This window comes from Pseudorca crassidens, chromosome 3 (assembly GCF_039906515.1).
Source record: "Pseudorca crassidens isolate mPseCra1 chromosome 3, mPseCra1.hap1, whole genome shotgun sequence".
In the NCBI taxonomy this organism is placed as follows: domain Eukaryota; kingdom Metazoa; phylum Chordata; class Mammalia; order Artiodactyla; family Delphinidae; genus Pseudorca; species Pseudorca crassidens.
In genome coordinates, this window is record NC_090298.1 from 52,236,431 (window position 1) to 52,262,001 (window position 25,571).

Below are 25,571 nucleotides of genomic sequence, written 5' to 3' on the forward strand. Positions count from 1 at the left end.
CAGATAGACTCTGGAAGATGAACAGAATTTCACAAGTCAAACTTCTGGGGGCAACCATTACAAATTAAAGAAACAGAGTCCACAAAGTCTAGATGGAAAGAAAAAAATGGAAAATATTATTAGTAATAATAGTAAGTTTGGTTCCTATGCAGAAGACTAACAGGTAATAATATCTAGAAAGGTAGTTTAAGGTCAGGTCCAAAAATAAAGAGAACTTTAAATATATGTTACTTCTTTTAATATTCACAGCAATCTTGTAAAGCAGGTATTATTGTCCCTGTGTCAGGAAGATGGCCCCAATGATCGTTCCTCCTAAAATCCATGCCCTTCTGTAACCCCCTTCCTTTGAGTAATTTGATCCTAACTAATATAATACCGCAAAGGTGAGGGGATGTCACTTCAATGATTAGATTACAAAAGATTCTGACTTCATCTTAACAGTAGACTCCCTTGTCGGGCTTTGATGAAACAAACTGCCATATGGAGAGGCTCACATGGCAAGGAACTGAGAGCAGCCTTCAGATAACCACTGGCTAGGAAATGAGGCCCTCAATGCAATAGCTTGCAAGAAACTAAATCCTGAATATGTGAGCTTAGAAGCATATGCCTCCCCAATCAAGTGTTCTGTGGTGACCTTAGTCCTTGCCAACACCTTGACTGCAGCCCCGTGAGAGACTCTGAAGCACAAGATAGAGCTAAGCCATGCCCAGACTCCTGAACCACAGAAACTGTTAGTTAATAAATGTGTGTTGTTTTAAGCCACTAAGTTTATGGTGATATTCTTTGCACCAATTGATAACTAATACAGCTGCCAATTTACAGGTAAAGAAGCTGAAGCTCATAGTGGCCACATAGCTTGAAAACAGCAGAGCCCAGAGTCGTACATAAGACTATCTGACTCTATAGTCTAAATTCTTTCTATTATATCACGCTTCCATTTTAAGTCACTGTAACTTAAATATACAATAGCAGTTGCATACAACCAGTATCAAAATAGATATTCATAAATGATACGTTAATTAACATGAAATTTTAAGCAACTTGATACACAATAACTGTTTCATCTCAAAATTTCTTCTACAATGATTTAGGCAAAACAACAGGCAGTATATGTCTTTTCACAGGCAAGAATCTATAAAGAGATTAAATCACACCGTCATTCAATAACAACACAGTTGACCCTTGAACAACATGTGAGCCAGGGGTACTGACCTTCTGCAAAAATCTGAATATTACCTACAGTTGGCCCTCTACACACATGGTTTCTCCATAACAGACTCAACCAATCAAGGATAGTGTATTACTGTAGTATTATTATTGAAAAAAATCCTTATATATGTGGACTTGCAGTTCAAACCAGTGTTGTTCAAGGGTCAACGGTAAAGAAAATAATCCAGTTATCTTGATTCCCAACCTACTTATGTACAGTCTCCAGCTCCTTAACAGTTGCTTCATGAACATTTACTCTTCATTTTTTTTTCAGATCACTTGAGTGTTTTACATAAAAATGTCTGACATTAAGTGAGTCCCTCATATACTTTAATCTTCCTTTAAAGAGGAATATATAATTAACACATTCGAGTTAATTTCTAGTAGTGGTGACAGATTTGTACTGAATCACATTCATCCTTTTTTCCTATTTTCCTGGGCTCTGAAACTGACAAACTTACAATATAATTACCTGGGTTTAGGGAACAACTCTTTTTTTCCCCTTGAGAAATTTCCTGCTCTTCACAGTTTTTTAACCTCCACTCTTAACATTACTAGCACTGTCCTATAAATGCCCAAGTTAAGTAAGCCAGTAGCCTTGAAAGAAAAGGTAGTATGTAACTACCTGGTCAAAAGTACACTAACATTTGATTTAAGGACCTGCAGTAAAAAGAGCACTGATGCATAATAGAAAGGGCAGGAGCTTTGAAGTTAAACAAACCAGAGCTACAGCCTTGGTTCCACCACTAGCTACAGTATCTGGCACATGGGCACTCAATAAATTGGAGTTTCTTTCTCCTTTCTCACTCCTTCCTTCCTTTCCCACATTTTTCAAGCCTCTAATGCCAGTGAGGAAACTTAACAATAAGTAAACGAGTGGGCTCAAGTTCAACTAAAATCAACAACAACTACCATATCTAACCACTCTTAGTTACCTACACAATAAAAATGAAAGGGTGAAACTACTTTCTGATACCTACTGAAGAAGTTAATCTGGACATCATAAACAAATATGTATAGGTACTAACGTATCCAGATATAGTTTCCAAAATTCAGATTGATATTAAAATAGTACATAATTACCCAGAAATCATAATGCATTAACTCCTTACATTGTACAGCAGAAGCATTAAGCTGTGGAAAGCACAAAGGTTTTGAGTCCTGTCTTGCCTACAGGTTACTTAACTTTTATAGATGAGATGTTTACTAGATTACACATGATGTAAAGTGTTCACATACTTCATTTTAATGGTTAAATAAATATTAGTCCCCTTCGCCTTGTTATCTGACTCATCACTTTTCAAAAGCCTTCCTTCAAAAATAGTTTCATGTTCCTCCTTCCCTTAAATGTGGAATGGTTGGATATGATGATGGAATCAATCAACTAGATTGTATTGTCTTTTAGAGCAAACAGTAAAGAATTTAAGTCATGGTAACTGGGCTCACAACTATTTTAAATTTGAAAACAGAATCAAAACTTCCACTTTACATTGATTTCACATAGGCGTTTTTCCCTAAGACAAATGCACCAACCAGTAGAGTTAAGGGATCATTTAACAGCTTCCATGGATCAAAGCTACACTAAGTAGAAATAAGATCAGACAACTTGCACTTTAGTGATTCCCTCAGTAGTCTGCCCTTGTTGAAGGGTACTTACTTGTCTTTTTCCTCTATCATCTTTACTTCCCACTCAAATGATCTAGGAGTAGCCAAGTAACAATTTCCTTTCATGAACTATCATTATGGAGCTAAAGAACATGTATAACATCCTTCTCGACTTCTTTCATTCATCTTAACTCTGGATATTTCTTTTAAAGCCGATTTCGTCTTCACAGAGGAAGCAACAATACTATGCTTCCTTCAGGTACTCAATTTTTATATGTGAAAATTAACTTTTCATCTCATTTTCCATTTATTCACTCAACAAATATTTATTGTCACCTACCATATGCCAAGGCTTGAAGTACAAAAGTTTCCAGATCAGATATAAATTTTGCAAGTTTGGTTTCCGAGGAAAGGTACAGTTAAAGAAACTTAAAACTTACTAACAAGAAAAGCAAATAAGCCAAAAGCAAAAATACAAAATATTATTCTACAAAAATCAAGGCCCAAATTACATATAGTCCCAAACTGTTTTTTTCCAGATGGCAAGTTAAATATACGTTATCCGTATTATAACTTCTCTCCTGAAAAACAGAAACACCTTTTTCTCTTGACGTTAGCTCAAAATGTTGATAATCAGCTATGCCCTTTGGTAGAACCAAGAGAGCTAACCACTTCTTCCACCTTTTACTCTTCCCCCACCAAATGTTCCAAAGAATGTGCTACTAACTCTCTTAATATGTTAACTCTCTTTATTCTCTCACGAAAGTCACACGTAGGGTAAGATTTGGTATAGAGGCCCATCCACTAGTAGTTACTAATGGTTGCCAAGGAAATGAAGAGGAAGTGGTAAGAGTAGACAAGAGTAGGAATTAATCTTACACGTATTGGCCCAGTCATGAAAAATATTAAAGTATTTCAGGTCTTGAGGGTAGAGGTTTTTGCCCTTGAGAATCACAAAAATATTAATACCACCATACAGATTTCATTTGCCGCCATTTGTGAGAAATGAATGAAGTTGATTTGTTTGAAATCAACTTATTTGCCTCTACAGCTATTCCTTAAAAGCCCAAAACACCGATGATCACATATAAACACTAAATTAATATAAACCAGAACTGCAGCTACCACTTTGGTGAAACACAGGAAAACAATTATCTCTCAAAATTAATTTTCTCAATTTCAACTACACCAGTTTTATGTTACCTTTCTTTCTCTGTCATGAATTTTGAGAGCTATCATTCACACATCTAAGTTTCAGTCTAATCAACATAAGCTAAAAAAGGAAAGGAAAAAAAAATTGTCCAAGAAATTTGAACCTAAAGGAATATGTTGGAAATCACACTCCAGTGTGTTTTTAAAAGTTCCAAGCAATAGTTCAGTTTCCCCTTTCCTCCCTCGTTCTGCACACCCTCGCCCACCCACCCCCATCCCACTTCACCCAGACAGAGGGTAACAGTCTGAGCTGCCCTGGTTGAGTTGATCCTAAAGTTAACATTCAGCAGCCCATTTCCAGACAGCAGCGCTAAATCTATTTGGATAAAACGCGTGTGACCCAGACAGTTGGCATTTGGCCCAAACGCGTTGCACCGGCAGCTCAAATAAAAACAAGAGTAAGAAACTCACTCTCTTGTTCCCTCTCAGTGCGCTTTCTCACTCTCTTGCTCTCTTTGCCTCCAGTACAACAAGGAAAGAAATTACCAAAGACAGGAATTGTAGTACACATTATCTGAAGGCAGCTTTCCAATAAACCCTCCAGCACAAACCCCTCCCCAATCTCTGAACTTTGATTCCATATACCATATATACAGACATACCCGATATTCAAGGCTCCGGAGGGTTATGAGTCTAGCACGTCCCAAGTGGCCAAAAGTAAATCAAAAACACACATTTCCATCTCTTTGATTAGCCTATTAAGAGCTTAACATATCTAGAGCATCGGGACTATAGCTACCACATTAATTCTGCCCTCTGAGCCCAGGCATAAAATATGCACTTGTCTGACTACTTAAGACACTGACTTGAAACTATAAAATGCAGAAGGTTTTTCTTTAAGAAAACTGAAAATCAGATTAAAATACACATCATTATTACTTTCCCGATTACTATTTGGTGATTAAAGACCACAAAAATCATCATCAAGTCATACTTCACAAAACATGTCTATTTGTATAATAAACGTATATTTTTTTGCATCATAAAATATTTGCAAGACCCAGAATTCTCCAACCCCCGACTAGTCTGGAGTTAAAAGATTTCTATCTGTAAAATGAGTTCAGTCAAGCTCACTCATTGCCATTTAAAAAAAAAAAAAAAAAAAGAAAAAAAAGAAAAAAAAAAACCACACAGAAAAAAGTTTCCTACGCGTTATTCGGAAGACAAGCAAAGCACAAGTTTTAATTTAAAAAAAAAAAAAAAGGTTTCATTGAATATTGTGAAGTCTTCCTTACCGTTTTCATCTTCAAATTCTGATAAAAAGTAAGTTTCAAACAATAGAGATTGCACTGGACGACTCACGTACTCCCTCTCCTCTTTTTTTTTTTTTCTGCCCCCCTTTGCAAAGCCACAGCAGTGAGTTAGTTATTCTGCAGCCAGAATAAAACCCTATAGTCTGGCTAACCCGGGCTTTAGAGAACGGACTTTCCGATTTGGCAGAAAAAGAGATGCCTTCAATACATCCAGGCTATCATCCTGAGATGCTGCCTTTGCAAACCCCCTTTCTCTCCCGCACCCCCTCCCTCCAAAAAAAAAAGGGGGGGGGAGAAAAAAAAGAAAGGAAGGAAGGGAAAAAAAAGACTTATTGGGGGTGGAAGTGGTGCCCTCTCTTCCTGGACAGCTTAGTGCCTTTGCTATGCAAATAACATGTGAAGAGCATCAAAAGGTATCAGGAGAAAAGAAGACAAGAGGAGCAGGAAGGGCAGCAAAGTTTTGTTGAAGTAGCCCTAGATCTCACTACCGGCCCCCAGCCAACTTGAATTGCAGCAGTAGAAAATTTTGGCAGCTTTTCCTCGGAGGCAGAGCACACTGACGTCAGTCTGCAGATGTGCCGGGCTGCGTCGGGTGCGCATGTGTCCTGGGTCGTCACGTGGAGGGGGAGGGGAGGTAGAGGTACAATCGGGGTAACCAACTACCAGCCATTCAGAAGGGTTTAGACAATGTCAACTTTTCCACCCTGTGAATGAGAGAAATTCTGGCCCTTCTAACCTCAATCCCCTTCCCCACTCCGCCTCTTTTCCTCCTCCTCCTCTAACCTCTTTTAGAAATTCTAGCCTGGTTTGTGATTAGTTGTTTCTTGGAAGAGGGAAGGGGGAGGGAGGATGAATGGCTTTAGATGAACTAATGTCACTGTTAAGATCTGTAGTGCCCTTCTCCGTGTATTTTTTTTTAAAGTCCACGCAACAATAATGTTAAAAGTTGCACATAAACAGTGTCTTTGAGGAAACTATAGTAAACTTCAATCAGTGGCAGATTTCAAGACTCGGTAGCTACATGTGCACAAAATGCCTTTTTTTGTTTGTTTGTTTGTTTTCTAATATACCTCAACAAGTAAAATTGCCACCAAAAGGGAAAGTAGACTAAAATAAACTAAGACCAGCACACTTTCCATCTGATTACTGACTTCAGGTTATGCGGGGCTTTAGAAGAAAAAAAAAAAAAAGTAGAAGTGGGGGAGGAGGGGGGCGGGGGAAGAGAGAGAAGCTTGCATTATTTCCAGATGAGGGTGAGACTGGATGGTGTTTTAAAGTGCAACCGGGGAAAGCTACAAGTGGAGCGTATTTTTTTTAATACAGTATGTTGAATGAAACTTCAATGACTGCCCAAATGAAAATAAATTCTAAATCAGACCCCAAGGGTGGGGGGGGGGGCAGGAACCCTGCTACTATCTCAAGATAAACAAACAAAACCTCAAAACTGGTTTTTCAAGCTTCCCAATCCCACCCCTCCCCCCCAACTCCATACACACCAGCTGCCAGTCCATACTTTAAGGATAAAACACGGCTACTACGTAGCACTTTCACTTTCATTTGCTGGGAGAAAGCTACTAGCATTAAACTGTGGGGAAATGCCCAAATATGTTTTCCATGTCCTAAGCAAGCAAACAAAGTCTGGCACACAAATCGGAAACAGGAAAAAATGTGAAAATAGCTCAGGACAAATGTTGCCTTTCAGCGGTGTAATCTGCTGCATCATTTATCTGCCTCTACGGTTGAGAGTAGGGTAGGGAGAGGTTTAAGAGTTTCCGAGGGGGGGGCGGGGGGGGAGGGGCTCGGAATTGACGCCTTGAAATTCTAGCAGTTAACGCCAAGTCAATTTCCGATGGCCAGAACCAGAAAGGGGAATTGGACTGGAGGGAAGGGGACAGGGAGGAGGACCTTTCTGAATACCAGCTCTTAAGTTTCAAGCTTCTGTTAACATTATTGCTTATTTGATTTTTTTTTCCTTCCTACACCGGAGGTAGTAGGTGTAATTCTTCTGGTGAATACATGAATAGTTGGCTAAAAGAAGGCATGAATCAGACTGAGAACATCCAAGAATACAGTTATTTCCATTCTTTTTTGAGGACTGAAAGGGGAAAGCATCTGTCCACAGTCAATAGTCCTCACCTTGACCTTAATCTGTAGTATCTAGCTCAATTCTATTTAAAATGTAGAAATATGACCTGTGGTTGGAATTGACAGTTTTAAATAAAGGTGATTCACATGGAGAGATATGGATATAGATATATAGATATAGATATTTGCATTAAAATACACAAGATGGCTAATCTCATAGCAATAGTTGTAAATACTAAAAATAAGTGTGGGCACAGAGCTGGTTTAGCATCAAACCACCCTTTAAATAGTTGTTGAAACTTATCCTTAATTTTTTAAAAACTGGTAGTAGATAGACATAGCCAGCAGAGAAAACTAAAATTAATGTGTGAGTAGTAATCATCTGTATAAGCTGACTGAAAAGTTTTTACTCTCAACTAAGACAAACTACCTTAGGAAGTAGCAGCATTGTAAAGGAAAGGAGCTTATTCAATGAGAAGTGGACTTTGGCTAATTACTTATTCAAAGAGCGCCATCCTGCGTCTAAACAGAGTAATGAAAAATTTCCCAGAGATTCCTTTTCTCCAAATGACTAAATCAAGAAAAACTATGAGTTAGGGTGAAAAATTATCAGCATGAGAAATGATGAATTCTCAATTTAACTTTGTATGTGTGTATATGTGTGTGTGTAAGTGTACATTTTCACTGCATTACAGAAAATTCAGACACATTCAAAAGAAGAAAAATAGTACAATGAATCCCAATGTATCCATTATCCAGTTTCAATAAGTGTCAAACCAGACCAGTTTTTCCCCATTACTTGTGCCACCCCACTGGATTACCTTAAAGCCAATGTCAGATAACATTTTGTTGCATCCATTAAATATTTACCTGTATTTCTAAAATATAAGGACTAAAAAAATAACCACTACTATACCACTATGACTCTTAAAACAATAATAATTCCTTAATTTTGTCAAATATTAGATTTCCTCAATTGCAAATAAAGGCTTAAAAAAACCATTTTTATTGGAATCAGGATCTATACATTGCATTAGGTTGATCTCTTATGTCTTTAAAAACTTCTTATTGAAGTAGAATATTCATAAAGTACATAAATATATAATTTGATGAAAAGCTTTGTGTAATGAATTTTCACAAACAGAACCTGCCCATGTATCCATCTAACTCAATCTATTGGCTCCTCCTCATTTCTTATCTTGCAATACAAATGCTATATTAATATCTTGCCATCCTAATATTATATACAGCATGGAAGTGTTTTAGTGCACTACACAGGCATTATTTCTTAATTGAATTATATGAAACAAATTTAAATCAAACCCTGAATGAATTTAAGTTGCAATAGAAATTCTTTGAAAAAATTTTCCTCCAGCTTTCCTTCTCATTCTCTGTTTAATTAAGAAATGAAGGGGGTGTGGGGGTGGGGGAGGGATGGACTGGGAGTTTGGGGTTTGGTAGATGCAAACTATTACATATAGAATGGATAAACAACCCGGTCCTACTGTATAGCACAGGGAACTACATTCAACATCCTGTGATAAACCGTAATGGAAAAGAATAGAAAAAGAGTGTATACAATTAAAGCACTCACCTCTCAGTGGGAGACACCTTGGCTTTAAAAAAAATAATAAAAATAAATTTAAAAAAGAAATGAAGATTATGGGCAAAGTGGAGGTGATAGGAAACCCCCTACCTAAAAAAAGCTTTGCTATCAGTCTTTAGAAATCAAATTAAATATAAATGAATGGGCCCTTTCAGGAAATCAAAGATGGAATAAGTGGATATATGGGAGAGGAAGGAACTTGTATATATGTATGCCTGAATGCATGTGTGTATTTATTTCAGAGACTGAGAAACAGAAAGGCAGAAGAGACTGAGAGTCAAAGAATAGGGACTGAGAACATTTTACAGGTAAGAATAAACTTCTACCTTACAATTTTTAATATAGTAGCATGCACTTTAATTTTTTTTTTAGTTAAAAACCAAGGCATGTCTTAAAATTAGACTGTTCTCTTGTATTTTCAGAAAAAAATGAGATGAAGAATTCTGATTTTATGCTTGTTTGAAATTATTAAATTGGAGCAGGTGACTATCTCTAAAGATGATGAGTTTTGAATTTACCTCCCAGACATTAAAACCAGATTCAATACACAAAATATTTTATTCTTTCAATGAGACTGGATTTGAATTTGACATAGTTAAAATAAATATTTTCTAATCTTTTGAAAGACTATTATAGGGTTTCTTAAGTAATGTGCAAAGGCTCAAAGCATAAAGGAAAAGATTGATAAGTTTAAATTTATTAAATGAAAATTTAAAACATTAAAAAGTGAAAATATAAGCCAGAAAGTGGGAGAAAAATTTGTAACACATATAAATGAATCATAATAAATATCGAGAATATTGAAGGAACTCTCACAAATCTATAAGGGACAGCCCCAAAAAAATAAAAAATAAGAAAATGGCATAAACAGGAGAGTTGCAGAAGAAAAAACCTAATGACGAATAAATGAGAATGAAATGTTCAATTTTGCTAGCAATCATGGAAATGGAAATGTTTCTCTTTCATCAGAGTGGCAAAAATGTTAAAATTTGATAATAGCAGCTGTTTGGGAGGATTGGGCAAATGGAATATCTAGTATATTGTTGTTTGGTTTTTTTCCTTTCTTTTTTTCTTATTTATTTATTATTTTAATTTTTATTTTATACTGGAGTATAGTTGATTAACAATGTTGTGTTAGTTTCAGGTATACAGCAAAGTGATTCAGTTATACATATACATGTATCTATTCTTTTCCCAAGTTCTTTTCCCATTTAGGTTATTACAGAATATTGAGCAAAGTGCCCTATGCTATACAGTAGGTCCCTGTTGGTTATCTATTTTAAATATAGCAGTGTGTATATGTCAATCCCAAACTCCCAATCTATCCCACCTACCCACCCTCCCTCCCTGGTAACTGTAAGTTCATCCTCTAAGTCTGTGAGTCCGTTTCTGTTTTGTAAATAAGTTCATTTGTATCATTTTTTTTAGATTCTGCATATAAGTGATATATGATATTTGTCTTTCTCTGTCTGACTTAACTTCACTTAGTATGATTATCTCCACGTCCATCCATGTTGCTGCAAATAGCATCATTTCATTCTTTTTAATGGTTGAGTAATATTCCATTGTATATATATACCACATCTTCTTTATCCATTCATCTGTCGATAGACATTTAGGTTGCTTCCATGTCTTGGCTATTGAAAACAGTGCTGCAACGAACATTGTGGGTGCATGTATCCTTCTGAATTATAGTTTTCTTCATATATATGCCCAGGAGTGGGATTGCAGGATCATATGGTAGCTCTGTTTTTAGTTTTTTAAGGAACCTCCATACTGTTCTCCATAGTGGCTGCACCAATTTACATTCCCACCAACAGTGTAGGAGGGTCCCCTTTTCTTGACACTCTCTCCAGCATTTATTGTTTGTAGACTTTTTGATGATGGCCATTCTGACTGGTGTGAGGTGATATCTAACACAGCGTTGATGGAAGTGTAAATTAAGTGCAAACACCACAAAGAACAAATTTGGCAATATCTAATACAGAGGAAGATGTGCATCTTTGACCCAGCTATTTCATTTTTAAATATATAACCTTACAAGATTCTTGCACATGAGAATCCCCATTAATAATTAAGGCAACACTATGTGTAGCAGTGAATAAATGGAAACAACCTAAATGATTATCAATAGGGGACAAAAAACAGCTGTGATCCATTTCTACAATGGAGTATTATTTGGCAGTTAAATGATGAACAAAATCCACACATGTCAACATGGGTAAATTATATAACATTAATTTGAAATGCTGCAATAGGATACATTATGATTCAAACTGGGATAGGCTGTATATATATGATAATTTATATAAAGTTTTAATTATAAATATTTTTAACACCAAATATATATCTCAAACTTACCAAAGTATGCAGAGGAAGAACATATGGTATCTTGATCATAGTTACCTGGCAGAGAAAGAGAAGAGGATGCAATTAAGGAGGAGCACAAAGTGAGAATCAACTAAATCTATAAAATTTTGTTTGAGAAACAAAACAACCTGAATTATTATCATAAAATGTTAACACCTGCTAGTACTTCCCTGGTGGCTCAGTGGTTGGGAATCCGCCTGCCAATGCAGGAGACACGGGTTTGAGCCCTTGTCTGGGGGGATCCTGCATGCCACGGAGCAACTAAGCCCATGTTCCACAACTGCTGAGCCTGTGCTCTAGAGCCTGCAAGCCACAACTACTGAGCCTGCGTGCCACAACTACTGAAGACCACACTCCTAAATCCCGTGCTGCACAACAAGAGAAGCCACTCAATGAGAAGCCTGCGCACCACAACGAAGAGTAGTCCCTGCTTGCCACAAGTAGAGAAAGCGCACGAGCAGCAATGAAGACCCAATGCAGCCAAAAATGAATGAAGAAAGAAAGGAAGGAAGGGAAGGAGGGAGGGAGGGAGGGAGAGAGAGATAGGGAGAGAGAGGGAGGGAGGGGGGGGAGAGAGAGAGAGAGAAAGAAAGAAAGAAAGAGAAAGAAAGAAAGAAAGAAAGAAAGAAAGAAAGAAAGAAAGAAAGAAAGAAAGAAAGAAAGGAAAGAAAGAAAGAAAGAAAGATATCACTGAGCTAACAGCAAAGACCTTGATATGCCAATAGCCATTGCCTACTCTTTAGCATTGTGTGAAGGGCAAAGAAGTATAAAGATAAAAGGCAAGGTTCCTTCCCCCAATAAAGTTACAGACAAACTGCAATAAGTTACATAATTTAGTGACATATATTGTAAGTACTATGTGCTCCAAATAATAGAGAACTCAGTGAAGTCTAAATAATGATTTTTCGGACATCCATGTTGAGAAATCTTGTGGTCAATTTTGTAGTGCTTACTTGATCTCCCAACAACATTCAATTCAGTTGATCACTCCCAACCTCTGGAAATCCTAATGCCCAATGTGATGGTATTAGGAGCTAGGGCTTTTGGGAGGTGCTTAGGTCATGAGGGTAAAACCCTCATAAAAGGGATGAGTGTTCTCATAAAACAGACCATACAGAGATCCCTCAGCCCTTCCACCATATGAGGAGATAGCAAGAAGTCACTGGCTGTGATCCAGGAAGAAGGCCCTCACCTGACCATGTTGGCACCTTGATCTCAGACTTCCACCCTCCAGAACGGTGAGAAATAAATGTCTTGTTTATAAGTTACCCAATTTTTGGTGTTTTCTTAAGGCAGCCAGAATGAACTAAGAAGCTCTTTCTCCTTGCTTTTAAAAACATTTTCAAGATACTCATTCTCAAAAAAAAAAGATATTTATTCTCTACTATGAAGCGTCTCTTAAGTCTTTTTACTAATGTAATTTTTAATTGGGATGAATGTCTTCTATTTGTTGATTTTGGGGCACACTTTATATATCTCAGATTAGAGTTCTTTGTTGTAAATAATTTCTCCCATTTTATGGGTTGCCTTCCAACTCTCTCTCAAGGTGTTTTCCTTTTTTATAGACAGAAATTCCAAATTTTAATATAATCTATTTCAATTCTTATTCTTTTATGTTTAGAGCTCTTTATATTCTCCTAAAGAAATTTTTTGCCTACTTGCTATACATTTTTTTCTTACAAAAAAGCAAAAGTCATTGGTTTCTTTATAGTATGCAATGGTCCTGAAGCAGAAACAACCCTTTGCTCTGCTGCCATTAACAGTAAGAATGCATATCATGCTCCACAGTCAAAACAAACACTTTATACCCTAAGATAAGCCAAAATTAAGAGGGAAATCCTATCTCATCTTCAAAAAACCTTGAATATTTCCCCCAAATTAACTTCCTACCAAATTTTTATTCCTTACTTCTGCAATACTGATGCCTAAAGATACATGCATATGATGATGTAAAAAAAATTGCTATTTTTCCCCACTATGAACAGGCTAATACAAACGTGGTAACCCTGTAGGGATTTTTCCTTTAAACATAGGTTGTATTTTTTAATTTGAATAGCCAGATATTCTGAAGTGTGATATCTTCGCAACATCTTTTCCAGAAACACTTTTTCTTTCTAAATGTCTTCCTTTCATAACTGACATTAAATAAATTGACACGTTCATGACTGTTTATGCCCCATCCTCCTCCTAGATTAACTTTTCTTCTTATAGAAGTATGTCTGCTAACAGTTCTTTCAGGGAGAGTATGTTGTGGGAAAGGTTTTTAGTTTTTATTTGTCAGAAAATTTATTTTGTCTTCATTCTTGAATAGTAGTTTAGCTGGTTATGGAATTTTAGGCTGATGGTCTTTCTTTTCCCTCAGCACCAACATTTATTTTTGCAGGTGAACAATATAATTGCTATTTCCATCTTGGTAAACTATCTTTTCTCTTTAGTATCTTTGAAAATTCTTTCTTCTTGATATTCTACAGCTTCACTAAACCGTTTGATGGTGTGGCTTATCCTACACAGTATTCAGTATGCATGTTTTTCTGAGGTTTTTGGCTGCTCTGCAGAAAAATTTTCAGCTATTATCTATTCAAATATTGCTTATCTATCATTCCTGCTATTCTTTTCATCAGGAACTTCTATGTTGGTGAAGTGCCTCAATTTGTTCTCTATCTCTTTTGTCTGCGCTTCATAATTTTTTTCTCTTTATTTTTCTGGATGAATTCTTCAAATTATCTTTCATTAATTCAGTCTTTATCCAGTCAAGAGTTTATCCTACTTGTAGAATTTGTATTTAAATTATTATATTTAATCAGATATGGGATTTGTAATTAATTCCTTTTCATAACCAACTGTTGTTTCATTTGTTCCTATTTTTGTGTTACAATGACTAGCCCTTTTTAAATGGAAGAAATTTATTTCTTCCAGCAACCTCAAAATACACATTTTAAAGTCTTTGTCAGACTGTTCCATAAAATTAATTTCAGCGAGAGTGAAAGTTCCATTTAATGGTTTGGTGGAATGTTGCTACCAGATAGAATGTCTTCAGTTTCAAGAAACATGAAAAACCTGTCTCAATTGATTAAACCAGAAGGAAATTTTATTATCTTGTAAATCATACTCCCCAGTATGGCAGCTCTAGGGTCAATTAATTCCCCAGTTCAATAACATTACGATTTACTCTTTTTTGAGACTCTGCCATACTAAATATGCCAGATTTGTCCATGGCAGCTCTCCTAATGATTACAGAATGGCTAAAGAGTTCCAGATGTTTCATGCAGACCAAATAACATTCACCAGAACAAGAGAAGCCATCTCTTCCTGAGAATTTTTTTAATCAGTAAGAAAATTCTTTCCCCAAATTCCTTAGTTCCCATATACCCCCTTTCCCCTTGCCTATAGTTTCCACTATCATTAACATCTTGTATTTGTGTTACACTTGTTACAACCAATGAACTAATACCGATACATTATTATTAACTAAAGTCCATAGTTTACATTAAGATTCATTCTTTGTATTATAGTTCTATGGATTTTGACAAATGCATAATGTTATGTATCCACCATTACAGTATCATAAAGAATAGTTTCACTGTCCTAAAAATCCCCTGTACTCCACCTATTCATCCCACCCTTCCCTGCCCTCCTTCCTACAAATCCTCCAAAACCACAACCTCTGGCAACCACTGATTTTTTAACTGTCTCCATACTTTTGTCTTTTCAAGAATATCATACAGCTGGAATCATATAGTATGTAGCCTTTTCAGATTGGCTTCTTTCACTTAGGAATATGTATTAATGTTTCCTCTGTTTTTTCGTGGCTTGATAGCTCATTTCTTTTCATGTCTGAATAAACCATTATATGGATGTCCCATGATTTGTCCATTCACTTATTGAAGAACATCTGGATTGCTTCCAATTTTTGGCAATTATGAAAAAGGCTGCTATACACATTGGTGTGCAGGATTTTGTGTGAACATAAGTTTTCAACTCATTTGGGTAAATACCAAGAAGCACAATTTGTGGGTTGTATAGTAAGAGTATGCTTAGAATATACTTTTTTTTCCAAAGTGACTGTATCATTTTGCATTCCCACCAGCAATCAATGAGAGTTCCTGTTGCTCCACATTCTTCTCAGCATTTGATGTTGCTAATGTTCTGAGTTTTGGTCATTTTGATCGGTGTGTAGTGGCATCTCACTTTTGTTTAATTTGCATTTCCCTTTTCACCTGCTTATTTGCCATCTGTTTATCTTGTTTGGTGAGGTGTCAATTTAGTCATTTTCCCCTCTTTTTAATTGGGATGTTTGTTGTCTCATTGTTGAGTTTTAAGAGTTCTTTGTATATTTTGGTGAGTTCTGTGTTATCTTTTTAGATATGTGTTTTGCACATTTTCTCCCAATCTGTGGCTTATTTTTTTCATTCTACCAGTGTTTTTAACAGAGCATAATGTTTTAATTTTAATAAAATCCAACTTATCAATTTTTTTCTTTCATGGATTGTGCTTTTGGTGTTTTATCTAAAAAGTCTTCACCAAACTCAAGGTCAGACTAGATTTTCTCTTATGTTATTTTCTAGAAGTTTTATAGTTGTGCATTTTACATTTAGGTCTATGATCCATTTTTAGTTAATTTTTGTTAAAGGTATAATGTCAGTATTATCAGTGACCAGTTTTTCTTCCTTTTTTTGCAAGTGCATGTACAGTTGTTCTACCATCATTTGTTGAAAAAGACTAAGCTTTCTCCATTGCGTTGCTTGCCTTTCCTCTTTGTCAAAGATCAGTTGCCCATATTTGTATGGGTCTACTTCTGAGCTCTCTATTCTGTTCCAGTGATCTATTGTCTGATTTTTCACCAATTTCACAGTATCGGTTACTATAGCTTTATAGTGAGTCTTAAGGTTGCTGTCAGTCCTTCCACTTTGTTCTTCTTCAATATTACGGCAGCTATTCTGGGTCTTTTGTCCTTCCATATAAATTTAGAATCAATTTGTTGATTTCCACAAAGTAACTTGCTGGCATTTTGATTGGGATTACATTAGACCTATAAATCAATTTGGAAAAGAATTGAGACTTTTAACAACATGGAGTTTCACTACCCATAAACATGGAATATGTTTCCATTTATTTAGATCTTTGATTTCTTTTATAACTTTGGTAGGTTTCCTCATATAAGTCTTGTACATATTTTTGATGTTAATGTAATAATGTTTCGAATTTCAGGTATATAGGTAACAAATGACTTTACTATGCTAACTTTGTATCCTGCAACCTTGCTGTAATTGGTCTTTAGTTCCAAGAGATTTTTTGTTGGTTCTTGGGATGTTTTTTTGTCTTGCTGCATTAGGTGGAACTTCCAGTACAATGCTGACTAGCACTGGTGAGAGGAGACATTCTTGCCTTCTTCCTGATCTTAGAGGGAAAGCATCTAGTTTCCCACAATTAAGTATGTTAGCTGTAAGTTTTCTGAATTTTTTTTTTAAAGAATAAGTAATAATGCATCAGATTGTAGATGTTCTTTATCAAGCTAAGGAAGTTCCTCTCTATTCCTAGCTTGCTGAGAGTTTTCATCATGAATGTGTTATCTGATTTTGTCATATAGCTTTTTTGTAATCTATTGGTATGGTCATATGATTTTTCTATTTTAGTCTGATGATATGTTGGATTTCATTAATTGATCTTTGAACGCTGAACCAGTTTTGGATATTTGGAATAAATACCACTTGGCTGTTATGCATAATTTTTTGTACTACATTGTTGAATTTGATTATTTTGTTGAGGATGTTTGTACCTATGTTCATGAAAGGTATCTGTTTGTAGTTTTCCTTTCTTGCAATGCCTTTGTCTGGTTTTGGTATTAGGGTAATGTAATGTTTTTGTCTGGTTTTGGTATTAGGGTAACGTAATGTTTTTGTCTGGTTTTGGTATTAGGATAATGCTAGCCTCGTAGAATGAATTAGTTTCTATTTTTTGGAACACAGAATTGTCATCACTTTCTTCTTGAATGCACCAGTGAAACCATTGGGCCTGATGTCTTCTGTTTTGAAAGCTTATTAATTATTGATTCAATTTCTTTAATATATAGGCTATGCAAAGTGGCTATTTTTCCTTGTGTGAGTTTTAGTAGATTGTGTCTTTCACAGAATTGGTCCATTTCATCTAAGTTATAACATCTGGGCACAGAGTTATTCAAAATATTCTTTTATTACCCTCAATGTTCCTGGGATCTGTAGTGATGGCCCCCACATATAGGTTCTCAGAACTTGAAACATTTTCTCCAGCATACTCAAAGCCACAAAAAAAAAACCTTCAAGGGTTGTAAGCTTAGATGGAGTACAAATAAAGACTAATTCTGCTATAATTTACGTTGTTTATGATTGAGATGAAAAGTGGGCAAAAAAATCATGCTATGTTAGAAGGCTGGGTTAACAAATTAAAAAGTAGGATGCAATCATCACAGTTTTCTTTAAAACTTTACACAAGATGCTACAGTAAAAAGATTCAAACCAATAGATGTATGTGAAATCAAGACTTGCCAAATAAATCATCAAGTTGTTTATTGCCTTTATCTATTTCTTACTGTAATTTGCAACACAGAGAAGTTCACAGACAACAGTATTATCTGCTCTTGTCAGACAGAATTATTGTCAGACTTATACTGCTAGCACCATTTTTCCTTTCTCCAGTAACTGAGGAATAATAAGTTGCTCAATCCTTTGACTCCCAACTAGAGTATTCTAGGAAGGTACTTTTGTATGTCATCTTCCCATAAAAGAACTTACACATTTTCTAAAATATAACAGTATTTGTATTTTCTATAAATGGAACATGGTATACTTGGAATAGTTTTTGCCTACTTTAAAAAAGATGAAGTATTTAAGGTAAACAAGAAACTTGGATACTATAATGCAGTAGAAAGCATTTTCAAAAATAAAAGTATACACTAAGTCGTCTTAGAAAACTAATGATACAAAAAGTATTTGGAATTCTCTAGCTTAGCTTATATGTAGTTCTATAATATCATCATTTATCTACCTATGAAAAAGTCTATTTAGTTTATTAAAATATCATGCCACATCCCCAAAAAAGCTAGAGTTTTTAAATGAGAATTTTATTTACAGGAAAGTCACAGAGGATTAACAAAATTTTATGAACACAGTATTGTTAGTAATAATTAACAGAATCAAGAATGATTTAATATATATCATCACTTATAATATAATACACATTAAAATATAGTTTTCATGCTACCTTTATCCATTAGTTTTTTTAACATTCAAATTTTTAACAAATCTAGAATATGGCATTATACATGGAACAGATTTACTAAATGCTTTTAAATTATGCTTCCTTCTACATTAAGATACTAAGTCAATTTTTAAACCTCCTGCAAATTAAATGGCCTTTCCATTACAATTTGTAAATTTAAATGATGTAAGCACCAAATGGAAATCAAATGCATAAAAGAAACTGTCATAAATTTTAAAAGAAAAATATTACATTATCAATATCATAAATTAACAACGAATTTTCCAAAGAATATTGCAGAAGTAAGGTATATTTAAAGTTTTGTAATAATTAAGTCTAGAATATTTTTCACTTGCATTCTTGTCCACCCAGTTGAAAATACCAAAGCAATGACTGACTGCGAAAGGACCATTTTTAAATGAATAGTGGATGGCAGCATGAGTCATTTTAAGCACAAAAGGAAGATGGACTATGTGCTTTGATTTGCAAATAATGTTCCTTATCCAAGTAATTCTCAGTGTTTCCATTATCCTTGAATGACAAGATTCTTTAAGTACGTGTGAAAAAAAGACCACCTTTTTACTGATGGAAGGCTTCTAATCTTATTCGGGTTGGATCTTCTGGATGTCTCAAGGCAATTCCATTACGCAGGAGCAGCTCAATATAAGGTGGCCAAAAAGAATCACTAATTTTGACATATGGGTCATGTGGAACATCAAATAATCTATTTAAAAGAATCTAGAAAAAAAATCATTCAAAATATACCTTACTTGGAAAAAAATTGATACAGCTATAATAAAACATTAATGAAGTTTCTTACCAAGGAATGTTAATGTCTTTTCTCTTTAATTGTTTATATCATAATTTCTATGTATTAACTTAAATAGTTGATTTTCTTTTTTAAAAAAACAAACATTAGTGAATGGAAATAGCTTTAAAATGAATCTTTGCACCTTAACTTTTAAAATTCCTAAAAACTAGTTAAAAGGCACTTACAATTCTCTCACTTCTCTTAGGATTAATAATTTGCTTATGTTACAAGATTGGTTATAACCATTTCTTAAAAATAAAAAACTTAAATACTCAAAAAGTTCAAAAACAGCATACATATCTTAATATTTGGGGGAAAGAGAAATCACCAATGCTACTCTTCCCCCAAAAAACACCTATTCATCTGATAAATCTTTGAAACAACAATTCTATCATCATCATTTCCTTCAAATTATCTTAAATATCTTTGATTTCTTCACTAGGGATATTGAGGGGTTACAACCACAAATTGGGACGTTTTGAGTATCTGCAGTAAATTATATAAGACTAACATTTCCCAAACTACATTCCATGGAATTGGTCTCCCTAAGGATGCTCTTAGTGTGGAGAAACAGGGTTCTATGGTTATATAAGCTGGAGAAAGACTGCCAATGTGCACTCAGAATCACCTGTATATCCCAGATCCACTGGCATTAAAAAAGTTTTTTTAAGAAACACACATTTAAAATTCTTCAAACACTAATGTTTTATGAAACATACTGATAAATGTTAAATATGTATCAATTATTACTCTACCTCCTCAGCTCCCACACAGTGCCTTTACAAATTACAAAACCAGAATCCAGAAGGGTTAAAAGATTCCTCAAGGGGCACATAATTAGTAACAGATCATGGATTAGACTCCGTATCTCTGAATTGCCAAGCCAAAGCTTTAAATATATTATATTAAGAAACACAGAAAAGGAAAAATACAATTTATACAAATATAAAGTACCATAGAAATAAAATCAAAACTATAAAGCTCTCATCTCAATCACATTTCATAATAATATCAACATTTCAATTCTTTTTTTTTTTTTTACATCTCAATTCTTGAAATAATTTCATCTGCCATTAACTTTAGCTATTTCTTTTTTTTTTTTAGCTGCAACATGTGGCTTGTGGGATCTCAGTTCCTCAACCAGGGATTGAATGTGGGCCGTGGCAGTGAAAGCTCAGAATCATAACCACCGGGCCACCAGGGAACTCCCTAACTTTAGCTACTTCAGAACCACATCCTGGAGAAAAAAGCTCTTGGTCTCATTTCTTTTAGGTATGATAATAAAATAATTAAATATTATTCCCATTTTAGAGCAACTGCTTATTTTAATATAATTTAAAATTTTTCTTTTCATTTCTAACTTCAGTTATATTAATCAAACTTCTAATAGATGCCAGAAATAATTAAATGCTAAAAATTCTACTTTAACATGAACATGTATATTGGTTTATTCTTCACTGAACTGCAGTTTAAATTCTGTTTATATTTATTATTGATAATACAAGCCTTGGAGACAAAAATAGTTTCTAAATCTAAGTTTTACATGGTATCTCATAGTGCGCTATTCAAAAATTACACATGTATTTCCCAGTTAACAACTGTCAATATTTGCCACATATATAACAACTTTTATTTAAAAAAAGTCAAGTCATCCATGAGAAACAGTAGTTTCGGTATAAACTGGACTAAATAGGAATATGTTAAAAGATTCTAATCACAATCTAAAAAATAATTGTATTTTGCTTTCCAAAGTAATAATATTCTATATTAAGATATCCTGAGGCACCAAAACCATTTAGCTAGATACATAGAGACTTTAGCATCCAATGCATAAAATTACAATGTGAAACAAGTTTTCTGAAATCACTTTATTCTAAACTTACCAATGACTTTAAAAAATCACATTAATTGTTAAATAGCTCTTCATAGACTACCTTCCTCTCCACCCAATCTGCAATAGGTCATCATATAAAGATTTAAGTATTTAATATAGTCGGTAATTTGGCTGAAGTTCAAAAACTTCTTTTTTTTAAAGGTCAGAGATATTTGTAAATAAAATAAAAAGCAAATGTCAGGCAGAAAAAGGTGTAATGAGTCCTTACATTATGAAAAAAGAAACTGATGTTATTTAAGGAAAATCTGTGAATGAAGTTCTGCAACTTTGTGGAAAGAATCCTTAAACTCAATTGTGTATTTTAGATAGAATACAGACTGGCCAACTAAAGATTACATCAATGTAACAGCATAGGCTTTTACTGTGTAGATACTAAACAACATCATAAAATTTTTCTTAAAGTAATAATCGGGAACACGATTAAGAGTAAGACTTCAGTTTCATCTTCTTCTAAAAAATAATATTTTCTTACTACATAGAAACTAATTTTATACTAAGATAAATTAATATATATAATAAAGTTTGGTGTATACCTTAAGAACTAAAGCAGCATTTTTTTCTTTTTCAAGCCTATGTATAATTGTTCACAAATCACTAGTGAAGAGATATCTTCAAGACAAAACAACTACACAAAACACTTACCTCTAACATTTCATGCAGTGTTATCAGCTGTGCAGTTGATTCTTGAATGTTTTTCTTTGAGAGAAGTGTGAATAACAAAGAATTAACATTTCAATTCTAATGGCAGAATATTACACTGTATTTATTACAAAATTTCAAAAATTAATATTCCTCAATTGCAGTGGTACAAGATATACTAAAACCAAACATTTATAATGAGATGATTTAAAAAGCATTCTGAAAGAAAACAACCTGCTGTACTAAACAGTAAGGTTCACAAAAATAGTTGGAACAACCTCTTAGACAGGGAAATCTTCTGCAATTACTAGAAGATACAATTCAGAGTATCCACCTATCTATCTATCTACCTATCTCTAAATATGGAGATAAATTATAAATTTATATAAATGGATAAATTATATTACACATATTATATATATTCATATAAATGAAAATCTAATGTTTGAACCTTCCCAATCAAAATATCCCAAACAAATGACATTCCAGACTGTATTGATACAGCTTCGGGACAGGAAACTTGCTTCCCAGGGAGGTTTGTTCATCTTTCTATAGTTCTTGACAGTTCCTAATATTAACTCAACTCACTAGTTCTTTTTTTCTTGGAATGACAGAGAATAAATCTCATTCCAATTCCACCCTAGAGTTCTCAAATATCTGAAGACAGCTATTATGAGCTCCCTGCCTTCTCCATATTAATCATCATGAGTTTCTTCAATTATTTCTCATAGACTTGCAGCCTCTCAATAGCATGGTTGTTCTCTAAATGTGTTCTAATTTACCTTTTTGAAAAAATCCAGTCTCCACAATGATATAGCTGTGATTAGAAAACCGAAGATGAAATGGAAGACTCACTTCCATACGTGTAGAAGCTGGAATTCTATTCAATAAGTTTAAGATTGCATTAGCTTTTGGACATCTATTCTGCCCTGCTGACCTCTATCTGAGAACACTATCATCTAAAGTGCCAAAAGTTTCCTTCATTGTATATAGCTAAGATATGTCTCCTTCGTTCTTCAATGTTTTAAACTCAAGAAAGATATTCTATGTACCTCCACTAAATATCGTCCTATTTTATTTGGACCGTCCTATTTTATCTTGGCCAGTTAAAAAATACAGTTCTAATTCTGTCATCCAATAAGTTTACTATCTAGTCCTCTCTCAATTTCATATCATTTGTAAACTTTGATGACTATGTCCTCTACCTCTTTATCCAAATTACTGTTAAAAATGTTCCATAGGATAAGGTTCTAAGGGAAATCTTCTAGGATAATACTAAAGCTAATCAGCAGCTTTTGAGTTCAGACATTCAATTAACTACAAGGTCTCCTACTATTGTGACATCTAGTACCTTCCTGACAATAATCAAAGATTAGCAATGGAGTCCTCCTAAGGTTTTATAGAAATACAAATATATTAAAGAAATAAGCAGCAAGGCACAGATTAAAATATAAAGGTTTGAGACAATCAAAGAAAATGCAGAAGAAAAATATAATGAAAGAAAACAAAAAAAAAAGTTTCAACATAAGGATATGATAAACAATGTAAAATATAATAAAATAAAATTGCCATGAAATGCAATGTGACCTAAATCTGCCCCTGGAAACAATGCATCATCTTCAAAGCAAAACTGATATTGAATGATCAACATTGTGACATATTCCTGTTAAGTTACTGAAGTTCAGAGATAAAGAATCCTTCAGGCAAATAGTCAGAAGCAGCAAGACATCTACAGGCTGGCCTCAGACTTCTCCACAGCACATTCAATCTGAGAAGAATGGAGAAACCCCTTACCAAGTCTTGTGACTTCTAAAATCTCTGCCTAAGATAAGCGTTTAAGTATACAGCAAAATATGTTCAGCATTTAAGAATTCAAAAAATAAAACACCCACGAATTCTTCTTGAACAAATTACTTGTCAAACAAACCCATCATATCAAACAATGGATTAAACTTAAAAACTCAAAAATGAATGGTAAAAGATGATGAGGATTGAATCCAACATAATGTACAATAAAGACTAAATGTATACATGAATGATGGTATCAGAACAGAATATAAATGCAATGAAACTACCAAAGTTAAAATAAATAACACAATTTATTTATTTTAAATAAAACTCTGATGGCACCTTGATCTTGGAATTTGGCCTCCAAAACTATGACAAAATAAATTTATTTTGTTTAAGCCACCTATTCTTTGGTATTTTGCTATGGCAGCTTGAGCCCACTGATACATCCATTATTATTGCTTGACAGAGAGAGAGAGAGAGAGAGGGAGAGAGAGTAACCTATCAGTTTGTAATATGTATCAACAGTTCATATACTTCATTTAAAAAAAGTGAGCTTATCCAATATGACTGAATAAACTCATGGTGGCTTCTGGTAATCAATGCTTTTGTTTAGGAGTGTCTCAAACCTCTGGTTCTAATAGTGGAGAACCTTAATAGGTTAAAAAAAAAAAAGTTGAAAAAAAGACTGGAATCAGAAAATAAATCATTAAGTTATTTTAAGATTATGATCATTAAGAGGTAAGGGATCATGAATTTACTGAAATCATTAACAGAAGGCCGTTAACAATTTCACAAATGACTAAGGGGCATAAATAACAATGGACAGAATGGGAGAAATTGTCCATAACAAATGTAAAGCCTACTGATAATTACAAAGAAGACAGGGAAGAATAAATAAACGCAGATTATAAGAAAACAAACTTTTTTCTCCTTTTCCTAGTATGCTCACAGTCATGCAAGAAATATGAACTCAGAAGGTACTACAATAGGTATGCAAGACAGTACAGACACAAAGATGAATTAAACAAACCAAGGAGCTCACAGAGCGTGGTGGGTCAACAGAGAAAGAGAAATAAATGGTTACTACAAAATCATGTAATAAATGCTAATAAAATGACACCAAAACTTCATTCAATGCATCACACAAAAGATGATGTTTGAGTTGCTTTAAGAAAGAATTTACTATTTTCACCAGATAGGAATTGTTTCATAACCAGAGGGAATAGAATGTGTAAGGCACAAAAAAGTGACAGGTCATTGCATATCTGTTGGAACTGTAGTACTATTGTTGAATGGACTCATGCAAGAGATGAATAAAGAATGGCTGAAAAGGAGGCTAAAGAGATAGACAAAGTCCAGAATATAAATTCATTCCTCTACGGAGTTTATAGACTTCATCCCAGAGGGAGGCATCAAAAGTTTTATGTTGAAAAATGATTTAAATATGTATATTTTAAAATACATGATTAAATAAATTGTTAAATATGTTTATTTTTAGAAAGATTGTTCTGGTCCCAGTTTCAATGCCTATTCCACTTCCACAAGTTCTATTTATTTATACCTATACTATTTTTTTTTTTTTTTTTGCGGTACGTGGGCCTCTCACTGTTGTGGCCTCTCCCGTTGCGGAGCACAGGCTCCGGATGCACAGGCTCAGCGGCCATAGCTCACGGGCCCAGCTGCTCCACAGCATGTGGGATCTTCCCGGACTGGGGTACGAACCCGTGTCCACTGCATCGGCAGGCAGACTCTCAACCACTGCGCCACCAGGGAAGCCCTATACCTATACTATTTTTAAAAAAGGAATTAAAGTGCTTGTTCCCAACCTTCTGTCACTCGATGAAATATTTGCTTTTGTGAAAA

The 25,571-nt window shown here is 34.5% G+C and overlaps 1 protein-coding gene across 4 annotated transcripts in view; it reads right to left on the bottom strand.

Moving 5' to 3' along the window:
* CENPK (centromere protein K) overlaps positions 1–25,571 on the bottom strand; it is a 60,461-nt gene that overhangs the window by 1,759 nt on the left and 33,131 nt on the right. For 3 of the 4 annotated variants that reach the window (XM_067730819.1, XM_067730818.1, XM_067730820.1), the window contains 2 exons: positions 21,921–21,974; positions 17,858–19,311 (listed from right to left, as the gene is read on the bottom strand). In XM_067730819.1, coding sequence (XP_067586920.1) covers positions 19,153–19,311; positions 21,921–21,974 — 213 coding nt within the window. In that variant the 3' untranslated portion in view covers positions 17,858–19,152. Of the gene's footprint in view, positions 1–11,331; positions 11,377–17,857; positions 19,312–21,920; positions 21,975–25,571 lie in introns of those variants that run through there. The other variant, XM_067730822.1, reaches the window with a different exon arrangement.